The 18154-nt window shown below is 42.6% G+C and overlaps 1 protein-coding gene across 1 annotated transcript in view; it reads right to left on the bottom strand.

Annotated features, from left to right (window-relative positions):
• Brca1 (BRCA1 DNA repair associated) overlaps nucleotides 1–18154 on the bottom strand; it is a 61361-nt gene that overhangs the window by 10198 nt on the left and 33009 nt on the right. Inside the window, exons 12-18 of the mRNA XM_085829552.1 lie at nucleotides 16560–16731; nucleotides 13372–13501; nucleotides 10562–10740; nucleotides 8563–8849; nucleotides 5901–5988; nucleotides 2924–3001; nucleotides 2445–2485 (exon numbers count right to left, since the gene is read on the bottom strand). Coding sequence (XP_085685678.1) covers nucleotides 2445–2485; nucleotides 2924–3001; nucleotides 5901–5988; nucleotides 8563–8849; nucleotides 10562–10740; nucleotides 13372–13501; nucleotides 16560–16731 — 975 coding nt within the window. The remainder of the gene's footprint in view (nucleotides 1–2444; nucleotides 2486–2923; nucleotides 3002–5900; nucleotides 5989–8562; nucleotides 8850–10561; nucleotides 10741–13371; nucleotides 13502–16559; nucleotides 16732–18154) is intronic.

Here is an 18154-nt window from a genome sequence, read left to right as displayed (position 1 = left end):
AATGCATTTTAATTTCTAACATTTGTATCTTCTCAAAATATTCACTTAGCATTTACATTAAACTGCCAACATTGTGAGAGGATAACTGGAGGATTCTTGGTCACTTAAATCAACTGTATTTTGTCATCTGAAGAAATTAGGGTTTTTCAGAGTTCTGTTGAGAGATTTACAGTTAGATAGGTCACAATGATAAGATGGGGCCAGTGGGATGGATGGCTCAGTAGGTAAAGGTGCCCGCTATGAAGCCTGACAACCGGAGTCTACCACAGAGCCATATAAAGGTAGGAGGGTCTACAAAGTTGTCTCTGATGGGTTCTCTCTCTCTCTCTTGTGTACACACACACACACACACACACACCCCATTCTAAAGAAACTCAGATTTTTTTCATAGTAACTATTTTGGGAGGTGGAAGTTTTCAGGAAGAATGCTTGAAAGCCTTTGGGAGTGAAACTAAGGCTCTAAGTGTTTGAGAAGCAGGAACGGCAAAGGTAGGGGTATCTCATTCAGTGGGCAAAGCTCTTGCTGCCAAATTTGACGGCAAGTTTGATCTTGCTGCCTTTGATCTCAGCCTCCACATGGTAGAAGAGAACCAACATCTGGTGCTTACCAGTTGTCCTCTGACCTCCACACATGTGCCAAGTCACATACCTCCCCACACTAAAAACTCAAACGATCCCCAAAAGAGAGTCTATATCCATGCTCCATATTATCCTAAAAATAAAACTGAAATTATGACTGTGGTTAACACAAAATCTGACCTGCCTTGGCCCTTGGCTGACTCCTTTCCCTTATCTCACCTCTGGTCCCTCCCTAAACTAATTCCCCGTATTCAACTACAATGGTCTTTTTTTTTTTTTTTTTTTTGGTTTTTTGAGACAGGGTTTCTCTGTGTAGCCCTGGCTGTCCTCGAACTTAGAAATCTGCCTGCCTCTGCCTTCCAAATGCTGGGATTAAAGGCGTGCACCACCACTTCCCAGCTAGATTTTTCTTTAGTAAGCCAAACTCACTCCTACATCCAAATCTTTATGCTTTCTGTTGTTACCTATAAGTATTCTCTATATTTTTCAAAGACAATTCTTTCTTGTTATTTAGGTCACAAATAACAAAAGACTTCGCTTGGCCTCTTGTTTATTGTATATCTCTCCATACATCATTTCCAGAACAGGGAATTGGTCATTCTTGTTTACTGTTATTCCTCCTAACTGACAATTAGTAGGCTCCCAATAAATGGTCCTTAAGTGAAATTAAAATCAGGATAGTACATAATACACAGTTTTAAACAGATTCCACTGATTTTGTTTTGTGTGATCTCTTGTCATCAGCTCTTGGCTGTTCTAAACTTATTCTTCCTCCTACGTGCTTACCAGATTTACCTCACACTCTTCTTAGTATTAGAAAAAGCAGCGTTTCTAGGAAGGAAACTAACTTATAAACAGATATATTAGCATATTAATTATTTTCTGAGACAGGCTCTCAAGCAGCTTGTGTTGGCTTTGAACCCATATAGTTTCAGGATTAATGACCTTCTCCCACTGCCTCGGAGCCTAATAACAAGCTTGTGTAACACATTATTTGTGAGGGGCTACATAGCTCAAACCCAGGGCCTCAAAGACAAGCACAAACCAAGTCACATCCCTACCCAAAGTCTTTTTCTTTAACAATGGTGAATAGCAAGTTTCCTACAAAGGTGTATAAAGGAATCAGGAGAATCTTAGCAGGGTGGAACATACCTAAAATCTTATAATCCCAGCACTCAGGAGACAGATACAGGAGGATCAGGAGTTCTAAGCCATTCTGAGATACATGAAACTCAAATAATAACAACAATGATAATAATTATCATTATATTACTGTGGAGCCTGTTTCTGATAGAAAGAAAGAAAGAAAGAAAGAAAGAAAGAAAGAAAGAAAGAAAGAAAGAAAGAAAGAAAGAAAAGGCAGGCTCTTAAACCAGGTGCAAGCTGTAATCCCAGCACTCGGGAAGCTGAGGCAGGCGGATCTCTGAGTTTGAGGCCAGCCTGGTCTACAGAGTGAGTTCCAGAACAGCCAGGGCTACACAGAGAAACTTTGTATCAAAACAAACAAACAAAAAAACAAAAAACAAACAACAACAAACTGAACCAATCAACCCAAAGACAGGCTCTTGCCATGTGCCAGGCTCACAGAGGTGCATCAATCACCCACCTGTTCCTGGAGGTGGTTCATTATTTGTTCCTACGAATCTTTAATCTGTAAAATTCTTTCTCCAAAGAAAAGACTTTCCTTTAAAACCTAGAACGCATAAGAATATGGCATTTCCTGGCCTGTTCTGCATCACTCCTGATGGTCCCCTTGTTGAGGAAGAGATGTGAATTGAAGGAAGAAAGTAGATCCACACCCTCCTCCACCTGACACACCAACACCCATACGAGGTGTCCCAGATTAGTTCGTATCAGGTACCTACCACATTCAGAAGTTTTCTTTCTTGGATAGACCGGACCACCCCTGAAGAGAATACAGAAAAGGTAAGTCACAGAGAACAGAAAAACACGTCCCTTTTGTGGAGGTGGGAAGCTCAGCGATTCACAGGGCTCGTGGCTTGAGACAGCTGCTACCTAGTGTACACATTATAAAAGTGCTGCTGTGCATGGGTTCCCACCGACTATTAAGTGAATCCTTGTTCATATGCTAACTCTGCTCAGAGGAGATCAGGCCCTACTAGTTATGAAAGAAATCATTTTCTCAGCAATGCCAGTGGATCTGAACAAAGCGACACGCACCTAGAGACAAAGCTAGTTTTGTGATGCCACTAGAGACCCTTTGGTGCTCAGAGTTGGCATCAGCAGAAACCTCACATGTTAATGTTAGGTGTAAAATGCAGCTCTGAGGTGCTAAAGGGAGCAGCAGAGACACGACCCCTCCCCTCCACCACAGTGTACTCACACGAATAGCTAACTATCCACTTTCCTCCTGCAATGCCCAGAAAATATTTCAGTGTCCGCTCACACACAAACTCAGCATCTGCAAAAATGAAAAACACCCAAAGGCTGAGGAAGAGAGAATAAGAGGCGCTGCCCCTGAAAAGCTGGATTCCCAGCCCTAGCTCAAGATCAGTCTGGAATGGTGATTCACCTCTGATGACAGACAACCAGGTGTGGGGTTTACAAGTTTGGAAGAAGCAGACGCCATGTTAAGATCAGAGGATCACTGGCCTCAGCTTTGAGATGCCAAGGTTAGCTGAAGAGTTCGATCCCGTTGATTACCCACGCTGTAGTGGTGACTGATATGGACCGAGATCTATTTTATCAGACAGCGATATGTGAGAGAAGAAAATAGTGCTGAAGTCCAACATTTGAGAAAAGATCCTAAATCAGAAATGCCGACGTGACAGAAGTTCACCCAGGCAATTTCTACCCAGGGGACCCTTACCCCCCGTATTCCTGAGAGGGACAGGAAAAGTCTTGTTATAGCTATCCCTTTTTTGTATTTCAATAAGCAGTGGCTGAAGAATCTGTTTATCGCCTAGTGTTTCAAAGGCCCCTTTGAAGAACTAAGCAAACAGAAAAAAACCATTTAAACAGGAGAAAAGTATTCAACTGAAGCCCAAGCCCAGCAGGCCATCTGCAAGTAGAAGTGGCCATTTTGCCTCACAGAATTACTCATAATTTTTTGAAGCTTTTTGTTCAAATGCTATAAAAGCTGATTTTAGTTCACAAAGCAACAAATGTATTGCTTTTGAGTTTAAAGAGTTACTTTAGGTTTAATTTGTATTTTAAAGCTCCCTTTTCAGCCTTTATCACCTTTCATCTAAACTTGCTGCTTAAAATGTACGAAAATTCAATGCCATTCCCCTCTTCAATAGTACTTAGCTTGCCACAGCTTGTCCTGGCACCTATTCTAATGAGCACTGCCCCCTGGTACGATCCACTGAAGGAGGAACCTAGATTTTAGTGTTCTTAAGGCAAAGAGTCAAAGAGCCTTGGGCCCCTTGGAAAAGCCTAGAGCCCTGTGGGCAGAAATACCCCAGAAGGGGCACGAGTACACCAGAAAACCGAGTCTGTTAGCCAGGTTTTAGAGTGTAGCCATAAGTTATACTTCCTACATCCCCAGGAATAGTGGCTTTTTTTTTTTTTGTTTTTAAATTTCTGAAGCCTGACAATTTTTCAGATGCTTAAAGATGGATATCTTGGCCCCTTCAGTCTCATTCCTTTACTTTGTCAAACATCACTTTTACTAAAAATCACTTGTTTTATATTTACTTTATGTATGTTTTGCTTGCATGTATGTCTACATGTCACATGCAGGCCTGGAGCCTAAAGTCACAGGTACCCTGGATCCCCCAGAACAAGAGTTATAGATGGCTGTGAGCTGCCATGTCAAACCTGGGTCCACCGAGCCACTGCTTGAGCCCTGGACTACACTGAGTTCTTTCCTCCATCTGTCTTCAGTGCTCTCTGAGCTTATTAGTTGCCACTCTGAAAAGCACTGTGCCCAGCACATGGATGTCACCTAGATTATCACTCCACAATATTCAAAGGCTTCACCTGCTCCACGTATCAGGCTTGGGTTAGTGCAGAGAAGCAGCCTGCAATGTCTACTGTTCACTCAGACTTACAGTCAGTGAAAGCTCCCAGAGCTATCTTATACAAGCACAATTAAGACTACTAACCGAGGAGAAAGCACACAAGTGAGTGGCTCCACTCTTTCCCCTTTCCACATTAAGGTTAGAGGACTTACTCGGCCACACTCAGGCCAGAGGCCACGTAGCTAGCTAGTCTCCAGAGTTCCAGAGAAGACTTAATTCTTCTCTGCCTCTCTTGCTCTCCCATGATTTGGTCTGTTCTATACGCACTGAACTCCAAGCAGGTAGACAGGAAGTGGTTCAGCACTTTGCCTGGCCACTCCCCAAATTTTTTTTTTTTTTTTTTTTTTTTTTTGGTTTTTCGAGACAGGGTTTCTCTGTGTAGCCCTGGCTGTCCTGGAGCTCACTTTGTAGACCAGGCTGGCCTCGAACTCAGAAATCCGCCTGCCTCTGCCTCCCAAGTGCTGGGATTAAAGGCGTGCGCCACCACGCCCGGCTGACTTTTTTTTTGTTTTTTGTTTTTTGTTTTTTTGTTTTTTGAACTCTTTTTTGCACTCCCCAAATTTTAACCCAAATTAGTAGGTCAAACAAAATGGCCACCTTTATAAAGCAATGAATGAATGGCTTGCTTAAACAAAGATAGGCTTAGTACTCTGGAACGCTAGGCCCAAGAGTATTTTTAGCAAAACTGCATATATATTGAGACATCTTCCATGCATAGCACAAATCCAAGTTTTGTTGCTGTTGCTTCATTTATTTCCTGCTTCAGTCTCCTGAAGGTTGAGATCACAGGTGTGAGTCTCCACAGCCAATCTGAGGGTCATTTCTTACTTATGGTGCTGAGACAGTACCTAGAGCAGTGGTCCTAACCTTCCTAATGCTGCAACCTTTTAATCTAGCTCTTCACATTGTGGTGAGTCCCCCCAACCAAAACTTCATAATTGTAATCTTGCTATTGTTATGAATCATAATGTAAGCACCTGCATTCACACGTTCTTAGGTGACCCCCATGAAAGGGTTGTTCAACCTCACCAAAGGGTCAGAACCCACAGGTGAGAACTGCGGACCCAGGGCCTTCTGCATGTCAATTAAGTGGCACCCTTCCCCTCAGCTTCATCTGCACACCTGAAGGCAACGGTACACAACATGCTGCCCATGCCCACATCCTGGCTATGAACAATTTCACGAGAAGTGGAGCTCTCCATTTCCGATGTTGTCTACATTCAAATAGTTGAGGATTTTGAACTTTTGGGTTAGGGATGCTCAACTTGATTGACATAGCTCTTCATATAGCTTATGATGTAAATACAGTGTAGCTTGTAAAAGTTTGTAGTGTACCTGTTTTTATAATTACATGTGTAGTCTCCTCAGTGATAGCGTCAGTTAACGTGAGGCGGTATTTTTCAGCAAACTTTCGCACAATCATCTGAAACAAAAATCAAACATTGAATTATGCTGTTAATTCTGCTACACAGCTTAAAGTATTAGTTACTCTGATTCTGAGTCTCCATTCTCATAAAAGGCACATCTCTTAAAATGTTTAAATGTTGATTGTGTGTGCTTGTTCTTCAGTGTGCATGTGTAGGCGCCAAAGGACAGGGTTGTAGAATAGCTTCTCTCCTTCTGTTTTCATTTGCATTTTGGGGATTGAACCCAGGTTGGCGGGCTTACCCCATCCTGGCTTTTAAACATATAACATGCCTGAAGTCTCAAAAAATTGACAATATAAGTATGTGTAAATCAGTCAGGCATGGTACTTGAGAATAAGTTCCATGAGTTCAAGGCCATCCTAGTCTACATACTGAGTTCTAGTCCAGCCAAGACTACATAGTGAGATCTTGTCTCACACAAGTAAACAATGCCTCGCCTTCAAACAAACAAAACCCCCAAAACCATGTATAATTCAGAGAAACTTTCTAATGTAGTTCTATATAGTACGAGAAGCCATGGAATTATAACCAAAGATCATATAGCCTGATTCTCTTGAGTTTCTTTACAGAATGACAGCCTATTATACTCTAATTTATAAGTCTACATCTCAAACTGAGTTGTAACCAGCCTTATATAGAAAGTTCTGTGGTAGATAATACATAGCTTAAAGTCAAGATTCAACTCTGATAGTTACAAAGCACTCAAGCAAAGGTATTTGTAGATTCAGTACAAAAAATATCAATTCTCTCTTAAGAAAAAATATTGGAAGAGACTCATTCTTCCCAAAAGAAATCTAGAGTCCCTTAGCTATTATCTATCAAGCAAATAAAAATCAATAGGCAGTAATAGAAATGAACCATATCTATTATGGGCACAGTGGAAATAACTGGTAGCTACTGTTTGGTAAATAAGCTTGCTTACCAAGAAGCCTCATTTCCTAGCCTTCCCCACCCACGTCAAGGTTTATGTGCCCCTCAGCACTGCAATGGAAGCCAGCCGTGCTGCCTCACTCCACACTGCCACTGAGCACTGGAGAGCAGCAGGCTGGCGAAGCCAATGCTACCCTTCTCCAACTTTTGCTGTTGCCCTCTGCCAGTATCATTAGCAATTCTGAACTGGTTAATTGCTGAAATCCCAGCTTTAAAACAGGGTTCAGTTAGACAGGCAACTGCTGAAAAGATCATCTTAATATGGGCTTCCGAATTAATCATGTGTAATATAGTCCGTGGCTTTCATCATAAATTTAACACACTTCGGCAAGTCTGAATAGAGCTATAAGTTTTCTTCTTTGCTTGTTTAAAGAAAACATGTACCCAAGCACTTATAGTTTAATCTGCAGCTCAGAATTGCCCAAGGCGAAATGATTAGACCACTCTAGCTATCTCTAAAAAGCTGAACTCAAAGACAAAGGATTAAGGTAATAAAAGATTTCAATGAGTGGGCAGTGGTGGCACACGCCTTTAATCCCAGCACTCGGGAGGCAGAGGCAGGCAGATTTCTGAGTTCGAAGCCAGCCTGGTCTACAAAGTGAGTTCCAGGACAGCCAGGGCTACACAGAGAAACCCTGTCTCAAAAAACCAAAACAACAACAACAACAAAACAAACAAAAGATTTCAATGAATGAAGGGGAATTCTCTGTGTGCGAGGAAGTCCACCAGGAGCTATTCGAACAAGCACGGTAAGACTTTCCAGAGGAGCCGCGGCTGGAGCATGGGACCGTGAAGTGACAACATCAAGTTATCATCTTGTATGGATACACTGCATCTGTCAGGGCAGCAAAGCTTGCCTTGTCTTTGCAATGGCGGGACACGTGGGGCCATCGAGAATCTATGCTGAGTCATACTACCTGGAGAGCTGTTAGGATGGGGAATGGAGCCACGCCTATGAAGGCTCTATTAAGTAAGAGCTTATTGCTTAATATTGCCTCTCAGTGTGTAATAAATGGCATCTACTATTAAATCCAATCGATGGTCTGACATGTTATTATATATTACCGTAACAGTTAACTATAGGAGAAATAAATTCCCCAGAATTGTTAAAATCTACAAGCAGCTTAAAGAGAAAAATGGGTTCAGTGGGCTTAATGTTTATAGTGAGTATAAAACAATTTCCATCTCTGGAGGTGCACAAGGGCCCGAGGTGCCCAAGCCCTAATAAGCAAGGGGGTAAGTATTGCAGGGCAGAAAGGACAGACAGGCTGTTCCCAGCCAAGATAAAGACACGCCCTGGAGAAATGCTGCTGTCTGGCAGTGCTGTGGAGCAGGCTTACACTGAGTTAGTCGTGAGGACAAGTTTACTTGATGTGAACTGAGGGGAAGACAATGCCTACTGAAGAGAGCTACTCTACCTAGTTACTCAGTTATTGTTTTTTGTTTGTTTTGTTTGAAAAAAAACAGGGGGAAATTCCAATACATTCAAAATCTCTATCATACCTCACAAGGTGCCTAGTATTCACCAAGTATTTCCTCAAATAACCTTCGTCCTACAGGTTATCCATTGCCACTACTTATACTAATACCTGGCAGCCAAAGTCAAGCCACAGTCAGAGAGGTAAAGAGGACACACTCACTACTTCGTTGGGGGTCAAGCCTGACACCACCATGGCTATGTCTCTATCCGCTCTTTCTTCTGAAGATGTCAATTCCGGCTTTATCTTGCTCACAATTCCTGCCACTGCTTTATCAGCACCAGCAGCAGCTGCACTCCTGAAAGACTCAGCAACTTGACCTTGGGATATTTTCAGTGCAGAGGTTGAAGCTGGTGTGGTGCCAATGTGGGCTGGCTCTTTAGGGGACTCAGACTCGGGGTCTCTACTAGAGAAAAGGCTGATTCCAGATTCCAGGTATGGGGTTCCTTCTGCAAGGAAGACAAACTCAACTTAAGTGCCAGTAAATGTTGAATTGAAGTTTCTAGTTTCTGTGAAGAAAAAGACTCATTAAGTTATGTTAAGAAGAAGAAAATACATTGGTGAAAGCATGGTACCATAACTTCTCTAAAGAGTAGCATAGGCTGGAGAGGTGGCTCAGTGGTTAAGAGCACTGACTGCTCTTCCGAAGGTCCTGAGTTCGATTCCCGGCAACCACATGGTGGCTCACAATCATCTGTAATGGGGATCTGATGCAATCTTCTGGTGTGTCTGAAGACAGGGACAGTGCACCCTCATACATGAAATAAATAAATCTAAAAGGAATAATATGGCATTATATGCAAAGGGTTGGCTCTCTCCTTCTACCCTGTCATCAGATGTGGTGACAAGTGCTCTTATCTGATAAGCCATCTTGCCAGTCCAGAAATATTTACTGTAGTCAGGCCTGGTAGCATAGGCCTATAACCCCTGCTACTCAAGGCTGAAGCAGGAGAATCACAAGTTCAAGGCTTACCTGGGCTACAAAACAAGTTTAAAACCATTTTTAAATTTTAATTGATTAGTTGAAATAGGGTCTGTACAGTGTCACTGATGACAGTGGTCTTGAACTGTAGGTGAAGCAATCCTCCTACATCAGCTACTCAATTAACTGAGGCCACAGACGTGTCCCGATAGATTATATTTATAAATATATAAATATAGAACTATATTTAAAAAATAAAACAGTAAAATATCTAAAGAAACAGGAATTATTTCTATTATTACTATTATTTTGGTAGAGGGTCTCATTATGTGCCCTGGAGCTCACTATGTAGACCAGAATGGCCTCAAACTCACAGAGATCCTCCTGCCTCTGCCAATCAGGTACTGGGGCTAATAGGCATGGGCCACCATGACCAGCCAAAAATAGCAATATTTTATTATTCATAACTGGACAGGAGAAGAGGTGATTTTAAATACTCTTATTTACTGTATTGTCCAATTTGGGGGCAGACAGTATACAAGATTTTCATGAGGAAGTAAAAGAAGGTTAAAATCATAAATAAACCATTACATTTTTCACTTAACAGGTGCTAACTAATCATGTTAAGAACAGTAAATTTAGGAAAATGTCACTGATCGAAACACCCGCCTCTGGCCTCAACAGGCGCCAGGTACACATGCAGTGTACAGACACACACGCGGGAAAATTCCCATGTACACAGCATAAAAGTAAGTACATCTTAAACAAAAAAGCAAGCTAGGTAAGAACACAGCCAGACACCTCATCTGATGCCAAATAGTGTTTTTATGATAATGCATTTTGATGAGTAATTAAAACCTTTCTTTACTAACAAAAACTCTTATTTACAATTAATAAAATATATCATTTTATGTGATTTATGAAGCATAGAAGACAGTCATTTATATTTATTAAAGATAGCTCACTTTGGGATGTGACAAAGGACAGACTTCTAACTTTATTCTGGGTCTTAAGATTCTAACAGATGAAGCCAAACATTTCGATGACAGAGTCTACGATAGTCAATTATTGGTAATCCACCGTGGTCAGACTTACAACTCAGACGGCAACTCCAGGTATTTTTCAAAGGTGCACTTACCTTATGATAACAAACATCCATAATCCAGTGCATTTGAAGACTTACTACAACAGCAGACAGTGAAACAAAAAGTCTTTCCATTAAAAAAGATGGAGCATTACCTAGATCTTGCCTTGGCAGGCAAGACCGCCCTGTGGAATTGTGTGGCTCAGATGATGTCTCTGATCCAGCAGGCTGGAGGAGCTCCTCCTGAGAGGGGGACCTTCTCTTTTGAAGACACCTAGAGCGGCCATGTGCAGAACCCCTACTGCCTGCCAACAGAGATTGAAAAGGGGAAGGCCTGGAGAGAGGGAGGAAAGAGGAAACCATCAGCTCCAGCTCAGAAAGGCCTGATCAGCCGGGCGTGGTGGCGCACGCCTTTAATCCCAGCACTCAGGAGGCAGAGGCAGGCAGATTTCTGAGATCGAGGCCAGCCTGGTCTACAGAGTGAGTTCCAGGACAACCAGGGCTATACAGGGAAACCCTGTCTCGAAAACCAAAACCAAAACCAAAACCAAACAACCAAAACAAAAGAAAGGCCTGATCACGCCCCCTCAGCAGCCAGCATATGACTAGAACATCCGACTGCCAGGGAAATAGGGGATGACCAGCAAAAAAAAAAAAAAAAAAAAGCCTTGATTCATACTGCCTAACACGCCACTGCTGACATATGACAACCCCCTTCAGGGCTGGTCTGAGACCCCGAGGCCTGAGGCTGATCTTGGAGCTGTTGAAAAGAATGTCAGCATTTTTTTTCTTTTGCCATTATTGCTATTGCTAATTCATATTCCATATTCCCCTTGAGTCCAAATGCATGTGAGGCCTCTTATGGAGATAGAAAACTGAGCTATGTTGACTTCTCTATACTTTCTTTCTACCTAATTTTGGAAGAATTTAGAGTATCACTTTTATTCCCTGCCCTTAAGATGTCCAAAAACAAGAGGCTGGGCTGGAGAAATGGCTTAATAGTTAACAGCACATTCTTTTCCTTCTTGGAGAGGACCTGGGTTAAGTCCTAGCAAACACATGGTAGTTCACAACTGTCCAACATTCCAGCTCCAGGATGCACATGATACAGACACACTTTTTTTTTTTTTTTTTTTTTGGTTTTACGAGACAGGGTTTCTCTGTATAGCCCGGGCTGTCCTGGAACTCACTTTGTAGACCAGGCTGGCCTCGAACTCAGAAATCCGCCTGCCTCTGCCTCCCGAGTGCTGGGATTAAAGGCGTGCGCCACCACGCCCGGCTTCAGACACACTTTTGAGCAAACCACTCACATATACAAAATAAAATAAAAGTCAGGAATAGTAGCACATGACTCAGAGTCTACCTCCCAAGGTAAAGGCTGAAGACCCCCTTGGCTACATGGTAAGTTCAAAGCCAGCCTGGGCTACCTGAGATCCTGTCTCCAAATACATACACAAATAAATTAAAAACAACAAAATCAAAAGTCAACTCTTAAATAAGCACATATCTCAGAGCTAAAGCACTTGCCTAGCACATGGGAAGGCCTACTAAACATAGCTTTAGTGCCCAAGGAAGCTGACTTTACTTATTTGGTCACACTCACAATGCTAGTACCATAGCCTTAAGACGTCCTCTGTTAAGTACAAGGAAAGGGAAAGAGAGCATTGTTAGATTACCGACGACCTGTCACTATTCCCAAGGGATATATAGACATAACAGCAATTGAGAAAACAAGAGTTCTTTTGTTGCTTGGAGTGGTGAAGACGTCTGTCCTGATAGGTGTTAAGTAGTTCTGAAAATAAAAGCCAGCTGAGATGGTGCATTCCCCGAATTCCTGAACTCAGAATTGTAACTTGACAGTCTTTTGTTTTTTGTTTTTTTCCTCCTGTATAGATTTTAGCAATGGTGATTTAAATATATATCCTGGAATGATATTTTGAATATTTCCCAGAGTAAATTAACAGACACACTTTTTCTAGGGAGTTAAAAATTTCAATCAGAGCAAGGTCTGCCTGGAGCCTGCCATCAGCCGGCAGGCTTCTGTTTCAGTTCAGTTACATTACATTCCAACTTCTAAACGGCAAAGGTAGAGCTAAGTTCCCTTTTTTCGGGTTGTAGCTTAGGCCTGTACATACCCAACAAAGCCTATATCCAAATCGACAAAGGAACGTGACCTAGGGTCACTAAGGGTCTGTAATTGTGTACATCTAGTATTCTGAAGGTGGAAGAAGGACTGCTCCAAGTTTGAGTCCAGGTTGGTCTACAGAAAGTTCCAGACCATCTAGGGTGACCCTGTCTCAAACCAACCAACCAACCAACATAACCCCTCAACAAAACAACAAAAAAGAAACAAAAAACAAACCCAGGAAGGATGGGAGAAACATTACCTGCATAAGGGAGCAGGAAGAAGGCACAATCCGACACTGAGAATCCAACTTGATTCTTCTCTACCTTATTTTCGAGGCAGGGTCTCTTTCAAGCTAACCAATTTGGATAAACAGGCTGGCCAACAAAACCAACAGAGCTTCCATCTTCGTATCCCCAGAGTTGCCATTACAGGCTTGTGTTACTGCTTCTTGCAGTTTTTTTTTTTTTTTATGGTGTAGGTACCTGCTGTGGTTGCACATGCGTGTGTGCATATGCTTGCATGGTTGGGTTGCATGTGGAGGCTAGAGGAAGTCTACCCATTGGGATTCTATATGGCTATATGCCCATCTCTCACCGACTCTAAGCTTACTGCACACAGAATCTGCCTGCCTCAGCCTCGGCCCCACCCAGGAACCTGAGCTCAGAGTTATAGGTAACTTTTAGATGGGTTCAAGGGATCTGAACTCAGGGCCCCATGTTTGCATAGAAATCACATGACTGACTGAGTCACGGCCACAGCTCAGGGATAGGAGGAAAGTTAGCAGGAGTTCAGTGTAACAAAGATGTCACCCGGATGCCGCAGACTGACGTCTCTTACCTTCCCATCCCTGACTCGTCATCTCCACCGGTGGGACCCTCCCGATGTTGTGGTTGGAATTTGTCATCACAAGCGCTCTTCAGATTTTGGCTTACAGGATTCTCATTAATGTTCTTTGAAGTTAAAACTGCTTTAAATGGAATGAGAAAAATCTATTTTACTTATTTGTTCTGATGGTCTTAATTCAGGTGAGGATATTGATTTTTTTTAAATGCAGCAATCTATGACGACCAAACTCATCTTAACAGGACTGTCATCTTCTCAGAGTTTTACCAGCGTGTGCCAGCACGGATGGCAGTGGTAGAATGCACAGCCAAGGAGGATACTGAACTCCTGATCGCCAGCCGCCACCGCTGCAGGATCCCAGCTGTATGATCACATCTGATTCTATGTACTAGATACCAACTCCTTCACTTCACTGTTAGCCAGGCACCCTACCAATTGAAGTACGCCCCAAGTCCCAAAGCTGGTATTTAAACAAAGATATTAGACAGAATTTTAGATATGAATAGTTCAGCAGACAAAGGATAGCACCAGCTAGTACTAAATAATGATAAGAAAGCAAAAATATATAATGTATTCGTATCTTGGAAGCAAACTGACCTATGCCAAAATCTCTGCTACCAGGAAAGCAAAAGTGCCAGAAGCACCGAGCTCATAAGGATGGCACCAGGCCTGCTGGAGCTTTAATGGGAGGAGAAGGTGGGGGTGGAGGTGGTGGGTGGGTGGTGCAGAGCAGAGTCAGATGAGATGACATTTGCCTCACACTTTCAATTACTGGGAACACGCACACAGGGATGCACCTACCTCGTGATACTGGATAAGAAATCTAGGACAATAGGAAATAATAATGAAAGGCACAGGAAAGGGAAAATCATAACAGACTCAAGGTTAAGGCTCTGGCAGGTGCTATTCCCTTTGAGAAATGGCTTAAAAAGGAAGACATGAACTCACTCTGTAGACCAGGCTGGCATGGACCTCACATAGATCCACTTGCCTCTGCCTCCCAAGGGCTGGAAATTAAAGAGGCAAATGCTACTATGCACAGCAGAAGAAATAGTTAAACATCAAAAACAATCGAAAAGTAAGTATCTTCTATCCATTAATAGTTACAGTCAGTTGTGAGCTGCCATGTGAGTGCTGGGAATTGAATCTCGGTCCTCTGGAAGAACAGCAAATGCTCTTAACTGCTGAGCCATCTCTCTGGCCCTCTCCATGGCTATTTGACTTTAGTCATTGAGGTCGGGTCTCTCACTCAACCCCAGTTTGCTGTTTGGCAAGTCTCCCGAGCCAGCTTGATCTGGGGGTCCCTGTCTCTGCCTTCTTAGGCTGGGGTTGCAGGTAACTGTCAGGCCCACACAGTAGTTGTACGTTTCTGTAATCCTTATTAACCCTAGTGCTTAAGTCTATGTATATTAAAAAATCTTTTTGTTTGTGGAGATAGGGTATCTCTATATAGTCCTAGAGCTTGCTATGTAGACCAGGGTGGCCTTAACTCATAGAGATCCTCTTGCACCTGCCTCTCTGAGTGCCGGGATTAAAGGTGTGTGCTGTCAGGCCTTTCTTTTAAAAGGGAAAAGAAACTGAGTTTCTCTTAATACATCAGCCTAAGGTAAGAAAGGCTCAAATCTAGAGTTGCTCACGACAGTCAAGTATTTTAGAAATGAGCCACAAAGGAACACTTTATCGGGAGACATTCAGTGGGAGCTAAAAACAAAACACAAACCTTCAACCAACCCCCTATCGTGTATGCCAAATATGAGGTAGTAGGTTTAGGCAGATATTCAAAGCCAGACACTAACAAGTCTTAATTGTGCAGGAGCACTGAAAGTCCTGTCTATTTTCACAGTAACGACAGTGACAGTACCCAGAGATTACTGTATAGGGGATGGGACTCTGGGCTTCATTATCTGGTGATGAACAAAATGAAGATGCGCTTACAAAGAAAGTATTCAAGGAGCGAACCTTACGAGCAGTGCTACAGCAGCAGTGCCCAGCTTCCCTTGCATGAGCTACTGTTTCTTTCTGAGCATGGGAAATATGACAAGGCACGTGTGGAGACCAAGGTCACTGGACTGAATAATAAACAGACTTGAGTCCCTAATAGTCAAAGGAGGGCCTCAGGGTCCAGGGGACCGTACAGGAAGGGTTGCAGGAGGAACTTGAGCAGCAAGTCATGTAGGACTTCAGTGAAGAAACTCCGTGAAGGCTCACTACCCTCATCTGTTCCTAAGCACCAACTCCTCCTGTGGGTGGCCTGCTGCACACGAGGATTCTCTAAATGAAAACTTCCTTTACTCCTGATCCCTCTGCCTCCACACCCCAAGTGCTGAGATTACCAACATGACCACCAAAGCCCACTTTCTACTTGAAAACACAAGGTGCAGCTCCTGAAACCAAAGGTCCCGTCTTATAAATCAGAAAACCCAGGAAGCAGGTCTTCACTTTGTGCTCTATCACTGTAAGGATTTCATCTGAATGGCTCTTATTTTCACATGGCTTTCTGAAATGATGGGGCTACCCATTACCACTCTCCAACAAGGAAGTGCAAGAACTATTTCTATTTCCTATGGGGTCCATAGCATCTCCTTGTAAACACCCAGAGAAGAACATGAATTAAGATTCCCTGCCAGGGGCTGGCGAGATAGCTCAGTGGTTAAGAGCACTGACTGCTCTTCTGAAGGTCCTGAGTTCAAATCCCAGCAACCACATGGTGCCTCAAAACCATCCTTAATGAGATTAGACGCCCTCTTCTGGTGCATCTGAAGACAGCTACAGTGTACTTATTTATAATAAATAAATCTTTAAAAAAAAAAAAAAAAATTCCCTGCCAGGCGTGGTGGCGCACGCCTTTAATCCCAGCACTCGGGAGGCAGAGGCAGGCGGATTTCTGAGTTCAAGGCCAGCCTGGTCTACAAAGTTAGTGCCGGGACAGCCAGGGCTACACAGAGAAACCCTGTCTCGAAAAAAAAAAAAAAAAAAAAAAAAAAAGATTCTCAGTGGTACAGCTCTCGTGAGCAGGGACTAGGTCTAAGGTTCCCAAGTTACTCGTGGAGCAACTCAGTAAATCTGCATTGAGCAAAGAGCACACAATGTTGGAACTCAGTCCTCACTCTTCAAAGGAAACAGAGGGTCGAGGGAGGGAAGAAGTTTGCTTGCAACACTGGCATTTGTTCAGCACTACACACCTGCTCCTGACATGTTTGGTTCCAGATCTGGCAGGTCTTCCAGGGCACAAGGGTCTGCTAGGAGGGAAGGGGAGTGGCCAGAAGGCTGGTTCCCACGCTGCTCCAGCACAGCTTCCAGGTGAGCCATTTCCTGCTGCAGCTTTATCAGGTTATACTTCATGGTCGCTCGCTGCTGCAAAACCAAGCAAGAACACCAAGAAAGTTACATACTCTGAGAGCTGTGCCACGAAGTAAGAATATGTCACACCAATTAATTTTAGCATGGGAGCTGAGATCACCTAATATGGAATTATATGAGTTCTGGCTGAATACCCTTTAATCCAACCATACTCATGTGGTTAATGACCTTGAAATTGTTTGAAAATGATGTTGGAGGAGAGTGCACCCTCTAGCTCTTCCAGATAGATCTGCTTCACTGTAGCTCCTCATTTTCTATTAAAGATGGGGGACAGACTGGGGTAATAACAGTACTTTAAGCTTAAAATTCACAAGAATCTGTTCACAAACTATATAAAGTGTGTTCTAAAGACTCGCTACTGTGAGATAAGACATGTAATTAGTCCACAAAATGTCTAGATAAAATTTTTTTTTTTAAAAAAAATTCAGGTTTATGAATGATTTATCTGCATGTGCATGCCCCATGCTCTCAGAGGTCACAGAAGGGCATTGAAGCCATCAGCTGGAGCTGAATCCAGGTCCTCTGTACTGAGTGGCCTGTTAACCACTGAGTCCCTTCTTCAGCCCCATTTATCTATTTATTATTATTATTTTTAAAGTTTAAAAATGTATTTGTAGCTGAGTGAAAAGATGCATCACTGTGCTTAGATCCAAGTAAATTTAGTTTTTATATGGATTCAGTGTTGAATAATTTCCTATGATGTTCTAGAAAGCCTATAACAAGTTGCTGTTTTCTTTTTCTTTTCTTTTTTTAAAAAGTTATTTCAGATTCCATTACAGATGGCTGTGAGCCACCATGTCGTTGCAGGGACTTGAACCTTTGGAAAACCAGTCAGTAATCTTAACCGCTGAGCCATCTCTCCAGCCCAAGTTACTGTTTTCAATTCAATTAATGAACTCTTCTTTCCCATAGGCTCTTACCGTTTACTGATCCACCTTAAGAAGTAACCTACCTAGCTACCTTTAATCCCAGCACTTGGGAGGTAGAGGCAGCAGGTAGATCTCTGTGAGTGCAAGGCCAGACTGCAAAGTGGTCTACAAAGTGAGTTCTAGAACAGCCAGAGTTGTTACACAGAGAAACCTTGTCTTGAAAACAGAAAACAAAACAAAACAAACAAAAAACCAAACAACAACAACAACATAAAACAAAAAAAACAAGAGTAATTTCAGTTAAGCATAATAGCTTTAATAGCAGTAGTTGAGTTGAGGCCATCCTGGTCTACATAGTGAGTTCCAGGATAGCCAAGACTACACAGTGAGATCCTGTCACAGACAATCTAGCAAGTCTAAGGTATTTGACAAGCAAAGAATGTGGACATATAAAGAATTTCCCAATATGTATGTCTCTTCATCACTTTTAGAAGAAATGCCGACGGTAGGTTTTCAGCTGCTGGAGGGGAACAAAATCTGTTTCACCT

The sequence above is a fragment of the Mus caroli genome, unplaced genomic scaffold (assembly GCF_978045245.1).
Source record: "Mus caroli unplaced genomic scaffold, Mus_caroli_1 scaffold_13, whole genome shotgun sequence".
Lineage (NCBI taxonomy): Eukaryota > Metazoa > Chordata > Mammalia > Rodentia > Muridae > Mus > Mus caroli.
The sequence above is the reverse complement of the archived record's forward strand: the minus strand, read 5'-3'. Positions and strand labels throughout refer to the sequence as shown.